At 44.1% G+C, this 23,924-nt stretch overlaps 1 protein-coding gene across 4 annotated transcripts in view; it reads right to left on the bottom strand.

The window, feature by feature from the left end:
- ARHGEF37 (Rho guanine nucleotide exchange factor 37) overlaps positions 1-19,505 on the bottom strand; it is a 103,965-nt gene extending 84,460 nt beyond the window's left edge. The window contains exons 1-3 of one of the 4 annotated variants that reach the window (XM_053907027.1): positions 19,214-19,505; positions 2,452-2,648; positions 812-935 (exon numbers count right to left, since the gene is read on the bottom strand). In XM_053907027.1, coding sequence (XP_053763002.1) covers positions 812-935; positions 2,452-2,637 — 310 coding nt within the window. In that variant the 5' untranslated portion in view covers positions 2,638-2,648; positions 19,214-19,505. Of the gene's footprint in view, positions 1-811; positions 936-2,451; positions 2,649-19,012; positions 19,034-19,213 lie in introns of those variants that run through there. The other 3 variants (XM_019464392.2, XM_019464389.2, XM_053907028.1) reach the window with 3 other exon arrangements.
- Positions 19,506-23,924: the final 4,419 nt, after the last annotated feature.

Below are 23,924 nucleotides of genomic sequence, written 5' to 3'. Positions count from 1 at the left end.
GAAAAGCATGAATCGGACCATATCACCTTCTCGCTCAAAACTGGCCAATGGTTTCTCATCACACTCGGAGTAAAATCCAAACTCCTTACCATGGCCTAGAAGGCCCTACGTGATTTGGTCCTTCTCTGCCTCTTCCACCTTATCCCCTAACACACACTCCTCACTAATTTCCCTGGAGCCACGCCGGCCTTCTTTCCGTCCGTCCTCCAAACATTCTAGGCTCGTCCCTGTCTCAGGGCCTTTGCACAGCCACTCTCTCTGCTCTCCCTCCAGATCTCAGAGCTGTCTCCTTCCCAATAGTCAGGTCTCAGCTCAAATGTCCCCTTCTCAGGAGGACTGCTCTCATGCCCCAAAGTTACTACAACTGTTTCTTTTCTTCAAATTACAAATTGTTACCTAAAATTCTCTTATTTATCTGTTTATCTTCTGTCACTTTAACTTGCCAGACCTTTCAGAGTGGGAACGTGGACTCGCTTGTTGATACTGTGATGCCAGCACACAGCACAGGAATCGGCAGGTGCTCAGTAAATAACTGCGTCTAGTAAATAATGAAAAGCTCAGCCAGGCCACTGACCCATTAGTTCCTCCCTGTCTCTGGGCCCCGGTCTTCTCTTCTGTAAAGTGATGGGACTGGGCTGGATATTATCTGAGAGTCCTACCAGCTCTGACACGCTGTGTTTCAGGAATCCCCAAAAGAAGCTCCCATTGATCTGCATTTCCCTGGAATTCTGGAGGCAGTTCAGCAATGCCCACATGCTGAGGACAATTCCGTGGGAATCTGAGGCTGACAGCTGCCTTGTCTTTTGCTTACCAATTGAGTGCACTTGTTCGTCTTCCCTGGATGCTGTCTCTTGGAGATCGTGAAGAAATCTGCTGTTCACTTCAATGACATCATCGATGTTTGAGAACAGGACATCCAGGTCTCCCTGGGGCAGCTAGAAGAAACAAAGGAGCCATAGGAGTCTCTGGGATTTGGGTTGAGTGGCTCTATTCACGGGCTTTGGAGAGCAGTCCAGAACATTCACACCATTAGGGGCCTATGACTCTTGGGGAGACCGCCCCAGTGGAATGTCTGCAAGGCTTAGAAAAATTTTATAAATTAGGTATAAATTAGGTCCTCTTATCACTCTGGGAAAACAGGAAGGGATGGAGTGCTCAGCATGGAATGAAAGCTGAACTGGGTTTTTTCCCCCTAGATTTGCTGGCGGTTATCATTTTTCTGCTCTCAGTTTCCCCATCTGTCATATAAGGGTGGGAAGCTGGACTTCCTTCCAGCTCTGATATACTTGGCCCCCACCACCGTTACCTTGAGATGTATTCTGAACTCCAGCCACTATTAACTGGTGGTACCACCGTGAGACAGAATGCAGAACATCTATATATGTGCACTGGCACATACAGGACATTGTGTGTGTGTGTGTGTGTGTGTGTGTGTGTGTGTGTGTGTGTGTCTATCCTGAATGCAAAATCAAGTAGGAAAAGCTAACTGTAGAAAAATATCTAGAGTAGGCTCTTATTTTTGTTAGAGTAAGTAACAATCTATATTTTTTGTTTAATGCCTACAGAGAAAAACCCTCATTTCTGGAGGGTAAAATATGAGAGGCCTTTCACCTTCCACATTTCCTACTTGAGTATTTCATTCATTCAAGAAAAAATGAACTGAAGCCTAATATTTATGTGTCCAGAACTGGGGGATATATTGAACTAAACAGGCATTGCCCTAACTCAGCTTACATGCTAAGGGATTCTTAAAATCTTATAAAGAGAGCCTGTATTATTTCTGAAATCAGGAGAAAAAAAGATGTAAAAACCCATCATAGTGAAAACTTCTCCAGGTTACCATCTCCTAAATGAGACAATTAGAATATAGGTCAGTTTTGGGAGCGCCTGGTGGGGCTCGGTCAGATAACCATCCAACTCTTGATTTCAGCTCAGGTCATGATCTCACAGTTCATGAGTTCGAGCCCGTTGTCAGGCTCTGCACTGACAGCAAGGAGCCTGTTTGGGATTCTCTCTGCCACTCCACCTTCCCCCCCACCCCCACCCCACCCCCTCTCTCTGCCCTCTCCCCTCTGCTCACATGCACACACACTCTCTCTCAAAAATAAACACATAAACAGTTTTTTAAAAATAGTATAGGTCACTTTAAGCAATCTGTTCTAAATCTGATAAAGGGCTATTTTATCCATTAGCTCACTTAATTCTCTGAGGTGATTACTCCTCTCCATTCAGCAGATGAATACACGGAGGCTTCAATGTGTTAAAGGCTTTGCTGGAGGTAGCATGGCCTCCAGCATAAAGGGAAGTACCGGGGCTCACATCCAGGTGACTTCACGCCCGCCACGCCTTCCCCTCCATCAAGCCTGCCCCAGGAAGAGACGTGCGGTCTCAGAAGCCAGGACCCACGTTTGCCCCTGTAAAGGGAGGCTGTGTGCAGCCCCACCCAGGTACCTGCTGCAGGCGGCTCCTGATGTCTGAGGCACAGAGCTGGAGCATGTGCAGGTAGGAGGCCTCGGTGTCAATGAGCTCTCTGACAGCCAGCCTCTGATGCAGCAACAATCTGTCCCCAGAGTCCCGACCTTCTCCGTCGGGACTCCCTGTACTGGAGGACGGCTCATCAGTCCCATGTTCAGCCATGTCAGCAGGTTCTAGGAAAGGCAAACATATCCCAACTCACTTCCGGGAGCTCTGCTGGAACATGCTGTCTCTAATCCAAAGACAACTATTCATCAAGTGGCCTAAAAACATCTCTAGCTTACATACTGCAAGATGAACTATGTGTTAGCATTTGTGGGCAGTATCTGAATAATCTTAAAAGGCAGAACGCAGCTCAGATCATTGTTGACATTTTCCAGGATCCAGATAATGTGCTTGCCTAGCTTTTCTTCTATTCCACCCCCCTCCACCCCCAGCTCTTGACCCAGATTTATTTATCTGGTTCAGCCAAGTCTATCGCACCCTCTATCCCAGGGATTGCCTCCTTTCTACCCCCACTACCTCATTCAGGCCTCACAACCCATCCCCTGGGCTATCTCCACAGCCTCTAGGAGTACCTTTCCAAGTCCAAACCCCTCTCCCTCCTGCTGCTCCCCACACCCATTCATCCTGGATGTGCTTCCAGTTTAAACTTCCTGAATCGAAGCTTGTGATCACGGCGTTCCATGCTGTGAGGCTTTAGCAGCTCCCTGCTGCTCTGGGGTCCGGCTCCAACCTCATTTTTCCCTTTCACAGACATTCTCAGCAAAAGAGAGCTACGTGCTTTCCTCCATGTGTGCACACTCACTTCCTGCCTCTGTGCTTTTGCACCTGCTGTGCCCCCCTCCCAGGACACTATCCTTGGACATTCATCCTCCCTAAGGTCTTTCCTGATCCTCCCAGCCAGATGGAATTTCCCTCATTGAAACTCCCATGACCCCTTTATCTCTAGGTTTAAAAGTACAAATGGCAATAGTGTGGACAACACGGCCTGAAAACCCCCTACTACAAAACACGCAGAAATGCTGGATCAGGTATAACCAACTTCCTTTTCATGGCCTGGTGGGGCTTGCAAGAGAATAAAGGGAATAGCAGGACCCCCAAATAGAGGGAACTAGAAACCAGAGCAGGAGCAGCTGGGGCCCAAAGTGGAGAGGTGGGCAGGGAAGAGGGCATAGCCAAACTCGGTGAACCAGGGACTTAGGTGCTGGTGTTCAGGCCGGAGCAGGAGACAAGCTTCTTCACAGAACTGGGACACCAAAAGACTCCAATGAAATGGTGCATCAAAAAAAAAAAAAAAAAAAAAAAAAAAAAAAAAAAAGTCTCCCACTCACACAGAAGATGAGGTCATCTTGGTCTGGGTCCAACAGAAGACCAAAAAAAATCCCCTCTGAAAATTCGTAAAAGTAGCCCTGCCTTCACTGGGCTTTAGGTTCAAAGTGATATTACACATGTGGTCCAAGTAACCCAAAGCTGTGAAATTAACAGAAACAGTTGTAGACCAATGCTATTCTGAGTGCCCATGGAAAGTTAATGTCTCCATGGGAATGCAAACTGGTGCAGCCACTCTGGAAAACAGTATGGAGGTTCCTCAAAAAATTAAAAATAGAACTACCCTACGACCCAGCAATTGCACTACTAGGCATTTATCCACGGGACACAGGTGTGCTGTTTCGAAGGGACACGTGCACCCCCATGTTTATAGCAGTACTATCAACAATAGCCAAAGTATGGAAAGAGCCCAAATGTCCATCGATGGATGAATGGATAAAGAAGATATTCTGGTGATCAAATGTGAGAGCAGCCAAGGAAATCCGCAGACAGGTGAAGGAAAATCTTAGGATTGACTGTTGGCTACAGGCAGATGGCAAACAGTTCAAATTAGACTATTTTAGAAAGTAATAGAATATCTTTAGAATAGATGTATTGAATTGGTAGAGAGTATGGTGTTTCTTTAGGGGATAATCACATAGATCATACATACAAAACTAAGAGGCAAACCGAAGAACAAATACAACACAGTTGTTAAAAAAAAAAACTGTGCAGAAAAAATGAAAGTAATTGTATGTTACCGCCTGATTCACTTATAAATACAATTTACACACATTATGATACAAGTGATGTAATTAATATTATGTATAACTATACTGGGAGAATACGATAATGGGAGGGGTATACATGTGTAATGGCAGGGGAGTAAAAACAAAAACCAAAAACCTAAATCCTCATCTTCCATAGCAGAAAGTCAAAGAACAATACCTAAATCAAAAGCTCAAGAATTAACAGTACATACATGCTATTTAAAAACAAGGAAGTAAAAAGACAAAACAAAACAAAACAAAAAAACAAGGAAATAAAGTTTTAAATAATCAGTGAAAAATGATAGAAGGAATTGCCTGGTCATGCCTGGGTCAGGAAGGAAATAGAATAAGCTGTTTTTCATAATAAACATTGGAGAATCATCTGTTTCTGTTTCTCATAACAAATATACAACCACCCATCTCTTTAGATTATATGCTTTCATCGCTTTAATATGAACTAAAAACTAAATGTAAGAAAAAGTGAGAGTTCCTCAATTTTGCTGGATATTAATATTCAAAAATAAAGCATATTACTGTATATACCAACAATATATTTTAAATGCAATTTAAAGATAAAAAGGTTTGATAATATAATAAAGACAAATATTATTTATTCCTTCTGAAATATCTTAATTTAACAAAAGACATATAAGATCTTCATGAAAAAAATTATAAAACTTTATTGAACTTACTGAATTGAAGAAACAATTGTAAGTAGGGATACACTATGTTCATAGATAGGAAGACTCAATATCATAAAGAAAAGAAAAAAATTTTCCCCAACCAGATTCAATTCCAGTTCCAATGAAACTCCCAACAGAGTTTCACTTTTTGCTTTTTTGCTAAAACACAAGAAGATAATTCTAAAACATATATGGAAGAGTAAAAGGCTAAGACTGGCTAAGGCAATCCTGAAGAACAAGGTGGGGGACCTGTCCTATGAGCTATCTAGAACTACTTGAAAGCCAATAGTAATTAAAAACGATGGTGTTGATACAGGGCAAACACATTAGTAGGACAGATTAGACAGCCCAGAAATAGACCACAATAAAAATGGAAACGTTTTATATGACGTAAGTATAAGTCACTGAGAAAAGGATGGTCATAGGATAAGCGGCCTCCCATATAGAAAAATAAACAAATGTAATCCCATATCACACTCAAATAAACTCCAGATGGTTAAAGACCTAAAGGTCAAATATGAAACTCTAAAATTCTTAGAAGAAAACATAGAAAAAATATTTTTATATTTTTGTTTATTTATTTTGAGAGAGGGAGAGAGTACATGTGTGCCCCGCGGGGAGGGACACAGAGAAAGGGAGAGAGAGAATCCCAAGCAGGCTCCACCTCAGCTTAGAGCCCAGTGCGGGGCTGGATCCCACAACTCTGGGACCATGACCTGAGTTGAAATCAAGAGTCAGACACTTAACAGACTGAGCCACCTAGGCGCGCCCATAGGAAAATATTTTTATGCTCTCTGAGGATTTCTTTGACAAGACATAAAAGAAACCCCAAAAGAAAAGATTGGACAAGACTGATAAATCTGATGACAGTAATATTGAAATATTCTGTTCATCAAACAATTCTACAATCAAAAGGAAAAGAGATGCCTCCAACCAGAAGATATTTGTGATGAATGTAACCTGCAAAAAGTTGAATTATCTACACTACATAAAGAACCTTCTATGAATCACTAAAGCCAGGCAATTTAAAAGAAAAGCAAAGCATACTGTTGCACATACAATATATTGGTTCATTCAATGTCAATGTTAACCTCCTCCTATTAAGTCATCCTGTAATACTGAAATTGGACAGCTAAACCCCAGCTTCCTTGCAGCTAACATTCCAACACGCGTTTTCAGCCCCACCAATCAGATGGTCTCACGTGAGCACTGAGTTTAGAACTGAGCTAAGTAGGAAGAGAGGTGATGCTTGAGATATCCATTTAATGGGGCAGGTACTGCACGGTTTAAAGTCATCAATTCTGGCAAAAGATTGTGGCTAAAGTCATGGAATTCTGAAGCCAGCAGTAGGGCCAGCAGCATCCCAATTCTCTAATTTCCTGATTGTTGCAGAGGGTAGCAATGCCTCTGGAGGGGCGTTCCTGTAGCATGGCCTTGGGATTCATTCCTAGTGGCCTATTTCTGTGGTCTGCTTGTCCAGCCGCTCTGCTGCTATGGTAAGCACCTAATACACTCTTTTAAATACCCGACTGGTTAAAACAGAATGACTTGTGTTCTCTCCAACTAAACTGCGGGTGACAGAGGTGTGAATAGGTATTGACATTGACAAAAGAAGAAATTAAAATGCCTAATACACGGGGCAACTGGGTCACTCAGTCGTTTAGCATCCGACTGTGGCTCAGGTCATGATCTCACAGTTCATGAGTTTGAGCCCCACATCAGGCTCTGTATTGACAGCTCAGAGCCCGAAGCCTGCTTCGGATTCTGTGTCTCCCTCTCTCTCTGCCCCTCCCAACTCAGGCTCTGTCTGTCTCTCTCCCTTTCTCTCTCTCTCTCTCAAGAAAAAACATTAAAAAAACATTTTTTTAATGCCTAACACACGAATGAAAAGACTCACTTGTGGGGCGCCTGAGTGGCTCAGTCAGTTAAGCATCCAACTCTTGATTTCAGCTCAGGTCAGGGTCTCACAGTCCTGAGATCAATCCCCGAGTCGGGCTCTGTGCTGAGAGTGGAGCCTGCTTGGGAATCTCTTTCTCTCTCTCAAAATAAATAAATAAACATTTTAAAAAGAAGAAAAGATTCCCTAGTAACTAGGCAAATATGAATAATTAAAACTGCCATGAGATACCATTTCATGCTCATCAGATTGGCAAAATATAAAAATGGTGAGACTGTAGGTGAATGGGGAAGTCTCACGTACTGATACGGTAATGTAAATTATTACAACCACTGCAAAGAGCAATTTGGCAACGACTAGAAAAGTTAAAAATGCTCACAGTGTCAGGCCAATCAGTTCTACTCCTAGATATATCCTGTCTTCAAGAAACTTCTTCACATATACACAAGAAATGGACACAAGAATGTTCACTCTAGCACTGCTGATAATGACTGGAAATTAGAAACTATCTCAATGTCCATCAACAGGAGAGTGGGTAAATAACTTGTAATATATACATATCATGGAATTCTGAACAACAGTGAAAATGAACAAACTATAAATTCATGTATCAACATGGATAGCCTCACAAACACTGTAAAGAAACGGAAAAAAAAGAAAGTTCTAGAAGGGGGGTGGGGTTGAAAGAAAGTTCCAGAAGGGCACATAGATTATACTATTTTCTAAAATTTAAAATACGTAAAACAATGCTAGATAGTGTTTAGAGATATATACATATGGAACACCACTATTAAAAATTTTGTGGAAGTGGGGCACCGGCATGTCTCAGTCGGTTAAGCATCCGACTTCCGATCAGGTCATGATCTCACAGTTCGTGGGTTCACAGTGGGCTCTCTGTGAACAGAGCCCACTTCAGCTCCTCTGTCTCCCTCTCTCACTGCCCCTCCTCGGCTCACATTCTCTCTCATTTCTCAAAAATAAATAAACATTTAAAAAATTTTTTAAATTTTTGTGGAAGTGATTAGCAATAAATTCAAATGGTAGTAACCTCTGGAAAGGGAAGCAGAGAAACAGAATTTAAGACAGTATCCAAAATGACTTAATGGTATCTGAGGATTTGGGGTTTTTTAAGTTAAGCTTTTAATTTTGAGATAGAGATTCACATGCAGTTATAATAAGTAATACATTGGTTCCATGTACCCTTTACCCAGTTTCCTCCATGGTAACATTTTGCAACACAATCTCATAGCCAGGATACTGGCATTGATACAAGGGTCCCTTTTCACCCAACCCCATCCCATCCTTAACCCCTGGCCCCCAAGAAATCAGTTCTCTTGGGGCGCCTGGGTGGCTCAGTCGGTTAAGCGTCCAACTTTGGCTCAGGTCATGATCTTACGGTTCTTGAGTTCGAGCCCCACGTCGGGCACTGTGCTGACAGCTCAGAGCCTGGAGCCTGCTTTGGATTCTGTGTCTCCCTCTCTCTCTGCCCCTCCGCCGCTCATGCTCTGCCTCTCTCTCTCTCTGTCAAAAATAAACATCAAAAAAAAAAAAAAAATTAAAAGAAATCAGTTCTCCATTTCTATAATCCTGTCATTTTAAGAATGTATGTAAACAAAATCATTATAGCGTGTAAGCTTTTTAGGACTGACTATTCAATCAGCACAATTCCCTGGAGATTCCTGTAAACCGTTGAATGTATCAACAGTTCCTTCCTTTTTATTGCTGAGGACCTGAGAGGTTCTAGTTGCTTAAAAATAATGAAGCACATATGGCAAAAATGTTAAAATTAAACATAGATAGATGGTAAGAACATGGTATTTGTTGCACTGTTCTTTGTTTTTTTTTTCTGGATGGTTAAAATATTTCCTAATATTTAAAATGGCACACATCCCATTTAAACTTGCACTTGGTTATTTAGGGTCATTTAGGACCAGGCCTCATCTTCCTGGCTAGACACTAAGCACTTAGAGACAAGATAAACACCCATTCACCTCGTGTCCCCCCCGTGCCTCACAATACTGAAGACACTTGCGGATGTCAGTGGTCCTTTGGGAGGCATGAGTAGCAGCAGAAATTTCTGTCCTGGGCCATCAGATATTATGTAAACTGACTGCAGAGAGCAATGGGCCTAGAAAGTTCTCGGAATGCATCTGTCTGGTGCACAGTTCTGTTCCAGCTTCTGAACACTGCCTGTGGCCTGCTGACCTGTCCCTGGCCTGATCCGCTGACACTCACTACCCAGAGCATAGGTTCTCTAGAAAGATCCCAATAGGATTTCAGGAGAACTACTCAGGTTCCACTACTCAGAACTCTTGCTAAATAAACAAAAAGCACAAATAATACTTTATAGAGAACTGCTAACTATTTAAAATGGCATTAATTTGCACTTAGGTTAATTGAAATCTAGACCTCCAAGCAGGCCTGGCAAAACCTCTCTGGAACAGCATTTTGTTATCTCTTATAGTCTGTGTAATGGAAAGGAACACACTTTTATTTCTTTAAAAATATATTACTTGGCAATGAAAAGGAAGGAAGTACTCCTGATACGTGCTCCAACATGGATGAATCTTGAAAACATTATGCTAGAAGTCAGTCAAAGAAATCAGTCATAAAGGACCACCTATTTTATGATTTGGTTTATGTGAAATGTCCAGAACAGGCGAATCTGTAGAAACAGAAAGCAGATGATTGATTTCCTAGGCTGAAGGGATAGGGATGTTGGTGGCTATGGGGTACAGGGTTTCTTTTAGGGATGATGAAAATGTTCTAAATTTATCGTGGTGATGGTTGCACAACTCAGTGAATATACTAAAAACCATTGATTTGTGCATCCTCGATGGGCGAATTATATGATACATATTATATCTCAATAAAGCTGTCACCAAAATAACATTAACTATTGGCAAGGATGTGGGCAAACTGGGTCTCTCATATATTACTGGCAGGAATATAAAGGGGTACAGCCACTCTGGAAAATAGTTTGTCAGTTTCTTTAAACACGAAACATACACAGGGGCACCTGGGTGGCTCAGCTGAGCGTCCAACTTCGGCTCAGGTCATGATCTCACGGTTCACGGGTTCAAGCCCCGCATCAGGCTCTATGCTGACAGCTCAGAGCCTGGAGCCTGCTTCGGATTCTGTGTCTCCTTCTCTCTCTTCCCCTCCCCCACTTGTGCTCTGTCTCTCTCTGTCTCTCAAAAATAAATAAATGTTAAAAAAAAAAAAAAAAAGAAAAGAAAAGAAAAAGAAACACTTAGCAGCAATCATACCTCAGGGCATCTATTCCAGAGAAAGAAAACTTAAGTCCATACAAAAACCTGTCCACAAATGCTCGTAGAAGTTTGATTTGTAATAGCCAAACTGGAAACAATCAAAATGTTGTTTTAATAGGTGAATGCTTTAAAACAACAACAACTGTGGCAGATCCAATATCACTGATCACCCAGAAGGAACCGGGAATAAAATACTGATACATTGCAATAACTTGGATGGCTCTTGAAGGTATTATACTGTGTCTCAAAATGTCACACACTGTGTGATTCCACTTATGAAACAAACGAAATTATAAAGACAGAGGCCAGATAGGGGTCACCTGGTTAGGGACAAGGGGGAAGGGCATGGGGGTGTTACTGTAAAGAAAGAACACGAGGAAGAACTGTGTGTCTTAATCGAAGTGATAGTTACACAAATTTGCCATGTGATATAAGAACATAAAACAAGCATTCACAAATAGTGTGCCGATGCCAATTTCCTGGTTTTGATAGTGTGCTATATTTCAATAAGAGAGAACCACTGGAGGAACTTGGCCAAGGACATACAGAAACCCTGGTACTGTCCTTGCAACTTGCCGTTAAACAAGCCTGTACGCCTTATTCCTGCCTGGATGTATTTCAAAATAAAAAGTTAAAAACAAACAAAATATTATATAGCTTACGTTTTCCACTATCATTGCAACTCTCTCTGGACAAGTGGAACTCAAAAGCCTGGGAGAGCAGGCTGGGTGTCCCTGTTCCATTTCCTGGTCTGGCCTGATAAGAACTCTGGTCTCAGAGAACATGCTCAGAAAACATGGCTTTTCTTACAGTCCAGTCATGCTCACTCCTGAGATCTCTTTCATGCCCTGTAAAAGCCAATTAAGAACTAACATCAGTTTAGCATACAGGCGGTGCTAAAAAAAAAAAAAAAAAAAAAAAAAAAAAAAAGTCTGTTCATGGGGCACTTGGGTGGCTCAGTTGGTTAAGCGTCCAACTCTTGATTTTGGCTCAGGTCATGATCTCACAGTCTGTGAGATCGAGCCCCACATTGGGCTCTGTGCTGACAGCGTGGAGCCCGCTTGGGATTCTCTCTCTCCCTCTCTCTGTGCCCCTCCCCCACTCAGGCTCGCTTTCTCTCTCTCTCAAAATAAATAAATAAACTAAAAAAACAAACTTTTTTTTAAATGCCTGTTGAATGTTCTGCAGCCACAGCTTCAGACTCCAGGATGGTGTAAAACAGCTCTTTCTGCAGCACACGTTCATTCAATAAATATTTGGAGCAGCTACCTTATGCCAAGCACTTTCCTAGATTCTGAGGATATAAAGATCAAGAAAAGAAACAGCTCTACAATAAGGACAAGGTATTTAAAACATCTGGTTATTGGGGCGCCTGGGTGGCTCAGGCAGTTGAGCTTCCGACTTCAGCTCAGGTCATGATCTCACGGTCTGTGAGTTCGAGCCCCGCATCGGGCTCTGTGCTGACGGCTCAGAGCCTGGAGCCTGTTTCAGATTCTGTGTCTCCCTCTCTCTGACCCTCCCCCACTCATGCTCTGTCTCTCTCTGTCTCAAAAATAAATAAACATTAAAAAAAAATTTAAATGTTCAGACTCAAAAAAATTGATTAAAAAAAATAATTAAAAAAATAAAACATCTGGTCATTTGCCCCAAGTTTCTTTCCACTAAAAGCAGAAGGACTAACTAGGTAAATGTTATGGACATCCTGATTATTTCATCCCTTTCAAGACAGAAGAAGTGACAAGGGGAAATGATGCATCAAATCTAATTCTAACCAGGGACCCCTGGCTGGCTCGGTCGGTGGAGCATATGACTCTTGATACCAGGGCTGTGAGTTCGAGCCCCACGTTTAGAGATCATTTAAAAAATAATTTAAAGAATATGTAAGTCAGACCAGTCCAAAGAACTGAACAGAAGAAGTAGATCCCTGGGGAAAGGGAAACTGTCACCTTAAAGTTCTTTCAGAAGGTAAAATGTCACAGAAGAGAAAGTCCAACATCCATGCGCCTCCCACCCCAGGTTTTAGACAGAGATCAATTTCAATACTTAAGATTAAAAAAAAAAAGTAAGACGTGTGCATCTGGTCTGAGACTGTAAAGATAAGGGTTCATGGAAGATTGTCAAAGATGCAGTTCGAGCATCATGATAGCAAAAGACTTTGTTGAAAAACAAAGGAAGGAAACACCTATAGAACCAAGAGTAGCCATGCTAGGATCCTGCCTAACCTGGTGCCTGGTTTATAAAAACATACACACACACACACACACACACACACACACACACACACTAAAAATTTAAAAAGGGGGGGGGCACCTGGGTGGCTCAGTCAGTTAAGCGCCCGACTTCGGCTCAGGTCATGATCTCACAGTTCATGAGTTCGAGCCCTGCGTCAGGCTCTGTGCTGATAATCCTGGAGCCTGCTTCAGATTCTATGTCTCCCTCTCTCTCTGTCCCCCCACTCACGTGCTCTCTCTCTCTCTCTCTCTCTCTAAAATAAATAAACATTAAAAAAAAAAACTTAAAAAAAATTACAAAGACATACACGACAGTCAGAGAGGAAGGTCCTCTACAAAGAGCTTCCAAAACTCTAAACACCCAGAAGGAGCTGGGATTGATAAAATTATAAGAATAACTTCCAAAGCTCTGCCCCTACTATGACTGCCACGTATATTTTAAGATGCATGTTCAGAAAAAGTAAGAAATAGGGGCGCCTGGATGGCTCAGTCAGTTAAGCATCCGACTTCAGCTCAGGTCACAATCTCACGTTCCCTGAGTTCGAGCCCCGCGTTGGGCTCTGGGCTGATGGCTCAGAGCCTGGAGCCTGCTTCCGGTTCTGTGTCTCCCTCTCTCTCTGCCCCTCCCCCGTGCATGCCCTGTCTCTCTCTGTCTCAAAATAAATAAACATTAAAAAAAAAAAATTAAAAAAAAAAAAAAAGAAAAAGAAAGAAATAGGCACACTATTTGATGGCTTTGCTTTCCTCTTCTTAGCCCTAAAGAGGGACTTAGGAGGCAGTCAGTGTGAAAGCTTGGTGCCCAGACCCTGGAGCGGGGAAACCTGATTTCAAATTCTGATTCTGCAATCAACTGGCTGGCTTTTCTGGGATAATGATATAACCTTCTTTGTAGGGTGATTATAAGGTTTCATAAGATCATCCATGTAAAGCGTCTCAACAGAGTGCCTGGTATAAGGTAAGTTATCAGTAATTGTAGCAGTTGCTTTTGTTACTCTTAATGTCAAACTGTAAAGGATAGCATCACCATGGATCCAGTGGATCAAGAAATGTCTAAGGACACTCGGCTGCTCACATTCAAGCAGACGGCAAGAACAGCTGATTATGATGACAATACTAAGTAATAGGAACGATACACCAGAGCCTGACTCAGGATGCAGCTAACACCAAAGAAATGGAGCTGAGAATGGAGGGATCGTGAGACTGAGCCTTGATGACATTACTCAGTCCAGCCGTGATGGACACTGATTGACTTTGGATTTTTTTTTGAGCTAGTACATTTTCTTTCCCCATGCCTCTTCAGACTTGGCCACTCTGAGCTGGGCTTCTGCCACTTGAGTAAAACAGATGGCCTGCCAGCCATTAGAAAGGGAAACCGAGATCACTGGGAGCCAGCATAGGTTAAGAAAAAACAAAAACAGAATAACAGGTCATACCAGACTATCCTCATTCTCTTACTGAAAGGCAACTAGGCCAGTGGATCAAAGGAATGCTGTAAGCTAGGGTAACTGGCCCCACAAGGTGATGACGTCTTTCTAGAGAGTGTCTGTCTGTCTATCTCTCTCTCTCTCTTTTTTAAAGATTTATATATTTTTTAAGTTTATTTATTTATTTTGAGAGAGACAGAGAGAGAGAGAGAGAGAGAACACGAGCAGGGGAGAGGCAGTGAGAGAATCCCAAGCAGGCTCCGCACTGTCAGCAACTCAGGGCTTGAACTCACGAACTGTGCAGTCATGACCTGAGCTGAAACCAAGAGTCAGATGCTTCCCTAACTGAGCTGCCCAGGTGCCCCTTTTAAGGAGTCTCTCTAGGGAGTAAGACAAGGGTAATGGAGGCTGGGACTGAGGGTGGGGGGAATCATAGGACAATAATATGAACTAAAAACTGATAAAACTACACAATTCAAAAATGTTGATCAGTGTCAACCTCTGGGATCTGCTCAGTTTGCTTAAGGCCAGCTGTCAGTCCTTCCAGTGCTTTCCATCTCCAAGACCACCTGAGTCTAAACCTCTACCACCTTTCTCCTGGACGACTGCTAAGTCTCCTGACTGGATGCACAGCACCAGAGTGGAGCGTCTTTCAAAAACATGCAACTGACTGCCTGGAACCCAGACAAGCTTTCCCTTGATTCCCATCCTCCTTCCAAAAAACTACTCCTTTCCCCCCCAGTAATTATTTTTCTTATTCTATTTGTTTTACAGGTTCATTCAATAAAGTGTAAGCCCCGCCAGGGGGAGGATCACATCTGTTTTCCAACACATCACCTAGTGCCGACTCCAGATCTAGCATATGGTAAGTGCTCAATTAACTGAATGAATGAATGATGCGGATGAACCAGCAGAATAATGATCAAATTGCCAATGGCACTGTAACAAGTGGAGTCAGACTAGCATAATCATATACAACTCTCAGGGGCCACCAAAAAGCTCAAGGTCAGGTGAGAGATAGCAACTCCCCTCGAATTTTATATCAGTGGAATTATAGACTATGTGCTCTGTTTGGTCTGGCCTTTTTCTTCTCTTTTCAGCAAAATTCTTTTGAGATCTATCCATGTTGTGGCATGTATCAAGAGTTCATTACTTTTTAAATGCTGAGTGGTATTCGACTGCATGGATACAGCACAATGGTTGTTTTCTATTTATCACACTGGATAAACAATTGGTTGTTTTCCATTTATTACAACAGAGCTAGATGGAGAGATGTACTGTCTGGCTTACATGACTTACCTTTCAATGTTTTAATGTTTATTATTTATTTTTGAGAGAGAGAGAGAGAGAGAGAGTGTGTGCACATGAGTGCGGGGGGCAGGAGGGGGGGGGGGGAGCAGAGAGAGAGGGAGACACAGAATTGAGGCAGGCTCCAGGCTCTGAGCTGTCAGCACAGAGTCTGATGCGGGGCTCGAACTCGTGAACTGTGAGATCAGGACCTGAGCGAAGCTGGATGCTTCACTGACTGAGCCACCCAGGCGCCCCTTTAACTTTTTAAGAAAATGTCAAACTTTTCAAAAGTGGTGGTACCGCTTTACATTTCCACCGACAGTGTATGTGACTTCTAGTTCCTCCACATCCTCATCAGTTATCCTCTAGTCAGTCTTTTTTAGCCATCCCAATAGGTAGCAAGTGATATCTCATTATGGTTTTGACATGCATTTCCCTAATGATGAATTATCTGCGGCATCTTTTCAAGTGCTTACTTGCCACCCATATGTCCTCCTTGGACATTACGCTTTGTTCAAATTACAAAAGAGCCTCTCACTCCTTACATAATTTAGACAAACGATGTGGAATGTTATAAAGAATATGTAGTCCCCCATTACCAATCCCCACCTCCAACACACACACTGATAACCAAAGGTGCACAAGAACCAACAGGAGCACTGGTCAGGCAGGCAAATTCTTGCCCCCATTCTTGAAGATTTTTTTTTTTAAGTTTATTATGTATGTACGTATTTAATGTTCATTCGAGAAAGAGCAGGAGCAGGGGCGGGGGTGGGGGTGAGGCAGAGAGAGAGGAGAGAGACAAAGAATGCCAAGCAGGCTCTGTGCCATGAGATCATGACCTGCGCCGAAACCAAGGGCCCAACTGACTGAGCCACCCTGGTGCCCTGTCCCCACTCTTGAAGATTCTGATTCAGGAGGTCAGGGATGGCTCATTTCAGCAAGTCCCTAAGTGATTCTGATGCAAGTAGTCTGTAGATCCTTTCTTGAGAAATTCTGCTTTTCCTACTAAAGAACTGTTTAAAGAATGAAGACAGCCAGTCTGGAAAGGCCTGCGTGGGCTGTGTTCAAATAAGGAAGAACCTTGGCCTGAGGGAGTGAGCACATTTGCCTGATGTCGTCCTATGCGGCACCAAATGTTTGGAACCTAAAGGTCAAATTAGAAAAAACTCTAGGGGCACCTGGGTGGTTCAGTCGGTTGAGCATCCGACTTCGGCTCAGGTCATGATCTCGCGGTCCGTGAGTTCCAGCCCCGCATCGGGCTCTGTGCTGACAGCTCAGAGCCTGGAGCCTGCTTCAGATTCTGTGTCTCCCTCTCTCTGCCCTGCCCCTGCTCACTGTCTCTCTCTCTCGAAAAATAAACAAACATTAAAAAAATTTTTTTTAGAGAAAAAACTTTGTAGGAGCGCCTGGCTAGTTCAGTTGGTAGAACAGGTGACTCTTGATCTTGGGGTTGTGAGTTCAAGCCTCGCCATGGGTGTACCACTTACTTTAAGAGAAAAAACAACTTTGTAACAGAGTTACTGTGAAACAAAATCAGGCCATGGAGCCGGGAAGGGAAGGAACTTGCCAAAGTCCCCGAGCTTGCAAAAAAAAAAAAGGTTGAGAAATGACTGGCTGAAGGTGAGACAGAGAGGAGGCAAGAGGCATCCCAGACGCACACATACACATTCTCTGTTTCCGAGGAAAAACTCTCCTTTATAAATACCCAGAGAGGAATGTAAGCCACCAGACAGGTAGTGTGTGTCTTAATCCAAATTAAATAGCAGCTATTTGCCCTAAGCCATATTTCCCTGACTCTATTTGCAAGGTCTAAAATGGTAGAGAAAGGAGACCACACAGCCTTTTGTAAGAGCAGTTCTTTTTATAGGTAAGTAGGCCTGCCCAGGCCCTGTCCTCACAATTTTGGATCCACAGACTTTAAAACTCCTAATGAACAACCAATAGGCTTTGGACAATCAAGCTCAACAAACGCCATTTTGCTTCGGTTACAGCGCTCAAACACCCGCCTCGGGAGTTAAATAAAAAGCCATTTATTTGATCTAGAATAGACTCAACGGAAGCACTGTTTACCATGGCAAGCTGCTGATCGAAGAGGGATGAGAGCCAGCTGCCAGCAACTCCTGTCCCCTGGCAGGGACTCAGCTGAGCCCCCATCACCTAGTAAGACTGTGTGTTGCCCAGGCCCTCATGTATGCCCTCCTCTATCCTCTCATGGAAAACCAAGCTATACAGGTGTTGGCTCCATCCGAAAAAGGCAAGCGAGGCCCAATAAACCGTCCTTGTTAGAATGTCTGGTAGCTTCAGGGGACCCCAGGGGCTCAGTGGGTTGAGAGTCCAACTCTTGATTTAGCCTCAGGTCATCATCCCTGAGGGTTGATGGGATCAAGCCCTGAGTTGGGCTCCACACTGTGTGTGGAGCCTGCTTGGGGCTCTCTCTCTCTCTCTCTCTCTCTCAGAGGCACCTGGGTGGCTCAGTTGGTTGAGCATCGGACTTCAGCTCAGGTCACGATCTCACGGTCCGTGAGTTTGAGCCCCGCGTCCGGCTCTGGGCTGATGGCTCAGAGCCTGGAGCCTGCTTCGGATTCTGTGTCTCCCTCTCTCTCTGCCCCTCCCCTGCTCATGCTGTCTCTCTCTCTCTCTCAAAAATAAATAAACACTAAAAAATTAAAAATTAAAAAAAAAAAAGAATGTCTGGTAGCTTCTACTCTCAGCATTTCACCTTGGGCCAAATACTGATGCCAGGCATTGCTGTGGTTTTATTTAGGCTATCGTCATTACAACATGTGCGGCTGCTTCTAAGTCATAACAGGGTTCACTTTAGAGTTTCATGTTTATAGTTTTTTTTAATTATTTCAGACACAGCCCAATTTCTCCCAGAGCATCACCTTTCCTAACTGGCACAGCAGCGGGCCACTGGATTCTGTGCACCAGCACAGAAGGGCTCAGCCTTCATTCTTAAGTCTGAATACAACTTGAAGGATGAAGCAGACAATCTTATCCCTATTTCACAGGTAAAACTGGGCCCTGGAGAGGTTAAACTACTGGTCCAAGATCACACAGCTAGCAGGGTCAGGACACTGGACTGACTGTCCAATTGGACTCACTTCTTTCCCAGCTGCCTCCCTTTAAAGGAGCAAAAGAATGCTCTGAACAGCACAGCCTGAATGTCAGCCTTCAGTCACTTCTTACAGCAGAATGCTTCATTCAGACCTGAAACCGTGTGCAAGGTTATGTGTGAACCTTGGGGCGGGGAGAGACTCAGATTTCTAAGGGGTCGGGGATCCCCAGAAGGTTAAGCATGTGGGCAGGCTGCTGTCAAGTTTCTCTACTCCCCTCCAAGTTTTGAGCGCTCACTGTGCACGGAGCACTGTAGGGGGAGCGGGACAGCCCCGGGGCTCTCTCGGTCCCAGCTTTGGCACAACCTTCTGGGGCTCCTTGGCCAAGGCGGCTCACCGCAGGGAGGCAAATTTCCTTTCCCTTTTCCCCTGGCCTGGACTGACTAGTCACAATTATATTTTCCTTCTCAAAGATTCTTTAATATTGTTTGCATTTTCCATTGTTTTAACCTATGGGTTCTTATTAAAAGTCACCCCAAATCCTACACTGAAGCAGGCAGGGGTTAAGTTTGTTTGTTTTTTTTTTTTAGGCCACCTTACCTCTCTGGGCCTTAGTTTTCCACCTGTAAAAGGTCACATGGATCAGGTTGCCAGCATGCCCGTAAGACCCGTGACGCAAACAAAGCTCACCGCGCCACCTGGGACCGGGCGTCGCGGCTTCCGCGCTCCCCACCTCCCCACTTGAATCCGAGCGCCCCCCCTCTCCGCGCCCACCCCGCCCCAATAGCCGGCAGCCCTCACCTCGCGGATCTCTGCCTCCGGCGACGCAGCGGCGGGGGCGCCAGGGGCGCCCGGCTCCCCTGCCCCGCGCCGCGTCTGGGCCTCGGCGCCGCGGGTCCCACGGAGGGCGCGGGCGGGCGCGGCTCTGCCCACGCTGCGCGCGTGCGTGCGCCGCGGAAGGGCGGCCCGCTCTCGCGCCTTTGTCAATTGTCTGCGGCCAGGTTGTTTTCCACTCGCTGCGCCCGGGACCCGGCCGGGCCGGACCGGGGTGGCCCTGGCCTTGGCCCGCCGCCAGCGCGGAGAGCTGCTGAGCGCCTAGCGCGCCCGGGGGCCCGCCCACCCTGCCTTCTAGTTCAGCCGTCTTCTCGCCAGGGGCACGGCACCCCCAACACCCGGGCCAGCGCTTAGGCCACCCGGTGGGAATGTTGACCCCTGGATCACTGAATATCTGTATTATCTGTGCCCCGGCCCGAAGCACTGGACATTAGGGCTGGACCTCGATTTCATTCCGAGAGTTCGCTGCCTAGGACCTCTGGGTTCTTACCCAGGCCTCCCGTGAAGTCAGTGTTAGACAAATCTGCCAGTCTCCCTGCCCCCCGAGTCTCCTTTTCTGTGATCTGAAGGTGTTCTCCATTCTCTCCCTGCTGTGAAATGGGACGCTGTTCTAGGCACTAAGTATTCAGCAGTCCACGGAGCAGAAAAGGTCCCCGTCCTCTTAGGGGGGTGGTGGGTGAAGGTGGTCAGTGAACATTGAAATGATAATTGCAAGAAAAAAAAAATGTAATAATTGCTTTGAAAAAGGTTCCCGTCAGGACAACCAAACCTTGTTTGTGGGGTTAGGAATCGACTAGATTAACTTTCTTAAATCTTCTCGGTCCTAATCCTTATTCTTATTCTCGTTATTAGGGCTTATTATTTTTTATTATTATTAATGACAGCAGTAGTAGTATTGCTTACTAAGTGCCAAGCACTATACTAAACATTTTACTTGTATTTTTTTCATTAACCTCATTCACAACTTCTCTATGCAATAGGCATACTTCTCATTGTTGTTAATATTATCCTCCTTTGAGAGAAACTGAGGCCAGAAATGAAAAGTAACTTGTCCACTATGGCATAGCTACAAAGCAACAGAACCAGTATTCAAATTCAGACTCTCTGAGGCCTCAGGGTGCTTCCTCTCTACTCTACACCCATAAAAATATGAAGACCAAAATGAGGTTGTCTTCAGTGTGATGGATGAGAAAAACGGAAGGGGAGAGGGTGGTTTATTCTGTAGACAAGAAAAGCAAAGGAAGGTGAGAGCTTTCTGAAAGCGCTGTCCATGGATTAGACTTGGTGCGTATGACCTGAGAGGTCACTAGCATGGGGAAATCTATGAAGGACAGACACATTGCAACACATAAGGCAGAATTTCTCCAACAGAACATTTCACAAGTGGTATCAGTGCCTGGAGAAAGTGCCTTATATATATAAATAAGGGTCAGCCTTCAAAATATAACATTGTAGGGCACCTGGCTGGCTCAGTTGGAAGAACATGTGACTCTTGATCTCAGGGTTGTGAGTTTGAGCCCCACGTTGGGTGTAGAGATTATTAAAAATAAATACATGAACTTTAAAACAACAACAAAAAAATATAAAATTGCATGTCAACTATATTTCAGTAATAAAAAGAATGTTTTAAAATAGTCAACATTCAAGCAGAGAGGCTTATCAGGAATGCTTCAAAGAAGAGTCCTGTAAAAGTTAAAGACTGGGTTAGGAATCTCTAAGTTTTCTTCCCATTCTGAAGGAATTCTGGAGGGAAATGGAATCCTAGAGTGCTTAAGTGACATACCCAAAGCCCCCCAGGAGTGAAGACCTGACCCCAAAGCAAGGCTGACTTCTAAATCAGACTTTCTGGGGCGCCTGGGTGGCTCAGTCGGTTGAGCGTCCGACTTCAGCTCAGGTCATGCTCTTGCAGTCTGTGAGTTCGAGTCCCATGTCGGGCTCTGTGCTGACACCTCGGAGCCTGGAGCCTGCTTCCGATTCTGTGTCTCCCTCTCTCTCTGCCCCTTCCCCACTCATGCTCTGTCTCTCTCTGTCTCAAAAATAAATTTAAAAAAAAAATTTTTAAAAATAAAAAATAAATCAGACTTTCTGTTTGTGGGGAAAGTCTTGCATGTTCAACACCTCAGTTCTGCTCCTGTAAAGTGTGTGTGTGTGTGTGTGTGTGTGTGTGTGTGTGACCAGTCTTTTCTTGGGAGTATGGAATCAGCTGCTCTCTCTGTTCCGCTTTATATTATTAATGTGCACCTTTCCTCCTTGCTTGTGTTGAATATTCTGTGATTTCACACACAAGTGTCAACACTCCCCAAGCAACTGCTGTATCACTGGGGTCTCAGGTGTAGCGGGGTCCCAATTCCACAAGAAGGACTTATTTGGTAATTTAAGGAAAAAGGAGACAAGCTGGATAGTATTTTCATTTGAAACTGATGTTTCTTAGATTCTGTTTGAGGACTCTGGATTTATCTTGAGTTAAATTCCTAAGGTACTAACACTAATATCCCATTTCTTATCCTAGGTCACAAATACTTTGATGCGCAGCAATCTAGAACTGCCAACTTCGGAGGAGGCATTCTTTTCTCGGTGCTCTAGACAGCTACTTGTTTGTTTTCAAACTGGAAACCTCGAATGGAGGATTGGGACTGGTTTCTAGAAAATACACAAATGAATGGACATCACCTTGCCCCCAGTGACACTACTTCAAAGATTAAAAGTTCCTCTTCTCTTCTATCCTCAGCAGTGATCAATTTTCAAATTTCTTTTTTGAAAAGAAAATGTATTTACCTAGCTCAAAATTCAAAAGTATACCGTTAGGGCTACAGCTTATTGATCTTTGGGTGCCTCTCAGTGCCCGCCGTGTTGCCTTGCATACAGTAGGTGCTGAATAAGTGTTGATCGACTGGGTGGATGAGTGTGATGAAGAAGTTGTGGGAGACAGAGGAAGAAGTGGTTTAGTTAGGATGGGGCAGCAAACATTTTGCCTGAGATGCGTGGGCTTCAAAGGAGCCAGTTGCAACAACTCCCAGACCAGTTGCAAATTTGACCACGACTTTATCTAGAGATCTGTATTAAAAGCGGTGGCCTCAGGGGCGCCTGGCTGGCTTAGTTCGATGAGCATGTGACTCTTGGTCTTGGGGTGATGAATTGAACCCCCACGTTGAGTGCAGAGATTACTTAAATAATCTTTAAAAAATCTTTAAATAATCTTGAAAAAATATTATTTACTACTAAAATGAATAATCTTTAAAAAAAAAAAAAAAAGCAGCGGCATTAGACCCTTTTGGATGGTGCACGATCTAAAGATTACGTACCAGCCAGAGTCTTTTTGCTGCAATCGATACTCAACTGCTTCTGGTTAACTGAAGCATCAAAGGAATTTATTGAATAGTACTGAGCTCAAAGAATCAAAGGACAGGCTGGAGAACCAGATGGGCGTGAAGGGAGGCTGGGGGGCCAGACCCGCAGAGGAAACCACACGACAGGAAAAACGCTGCTTCTGGACATCGGCAATGTACTGAGGATGGGTGCTACAACTGACCCAGCTGTCACTGCTGCCACCAGATATCGCGTGCCACCACTACCGGAATAAGTTTTGTACATTGCCTGCTTCTCTTGGCTCCTACCTCTAGAATCGTGATCCAGGTGGGATTGGCTGATCGGTCATTCCTGAGTCCCAAACAGTCAGCGATCAGGGAACGCTTTTGGCTTCCTTGAGTGAGATGCAGGGCCCTGCTCTCCAAACTTACAAAGGCAGTTTGGAGGCTGGGCAATCAGGAAAATGATAAATGTCCACCATGTAGTTATGTTCTGGTAATTCGTAGGCCCCAAAGGGAAAGACTTAAAGAGTATAATCTGTATAAAGGGCTGCATAATACAGCATCTGAGCTGAACTCGCAAAACCAGACAAGGTGGCTATTACAGTCATTACCGAACCTTCTATCTTTTTTAAATTTTATAAAAGTAAGCTCTATGCCCAATGTGTAGTTTGAACTCATGACCCCGTGATCGAGTCACATGCTCTACCGACCGAGCCAGCCAGGTGCCCATTTCCCAACCTTTTAAAATTTCATCCATCTAAGAACTTCTTTATAGCACTAGTATTTTCTTCCCAAGCCTTTCCTTCTCTTTCTCTGTGGAATCACTCATAATTGCACGGCTGAGCAAAGAAAGGTTGAGAAGAGGTAAATTATGCCAAATGTGTACTTAGCAGCACAACACAGGCAGTGCCATGAGCCTAATGAATCGGATTTGTTTTTCTGACCAGTTTGTGTTTTCGTTCAAACTGCTTCCCTCTTTTTAGAGTCTCGGTCTTGAGACCATAGCGATTTTTTCGTTCACCTTCGTTAAATCCACCACTCTAATTTCTACACCGATACTACAAATAGGTGCAGGACACCTCGGTGGCTCAGTCAGTTAAGCATCCACTTCCGGCCCAGGTCGTGATCTCGTGGTTCGCGGGTTTGAGCCCCGAGTCAGGCTCTGTGCTGACAGCTCAGAGGCTGGAGCCTGCTTTGGATTCTGTGTGTGTGTGTCTCTCTCTCTCTGCCCCTCCCCCGCTAGCACTCTGTCTCTCTCTCTCAAAGATAAACATTAAAAAAAATAATTTAGAAAATAGGTGCAAAAAAATAGGTGCTATTTACTGAATGCCTGATACATGTCAGAAATTTCTCATGGATGATCTTTAATC

This window comes from Panthera pardus, unplaced genomic scaffold (genome assembly GCF_024362965.1).
Source record: "Panthera pardus isolate Hobbes unplaced genomic scaffold, ASM2436296v1 HiC_scaffold_2, whole genome shotgun sequence".
NCBI classification, from domain to species: Eukaryota; Metazoa; Chordata; class Mammalia; order Carnivora; family Felidae; genus Panthera; species Panthera pardus.
This window is presented reverse-complemented; position numbering and strand designations above follow the sequence as displayed.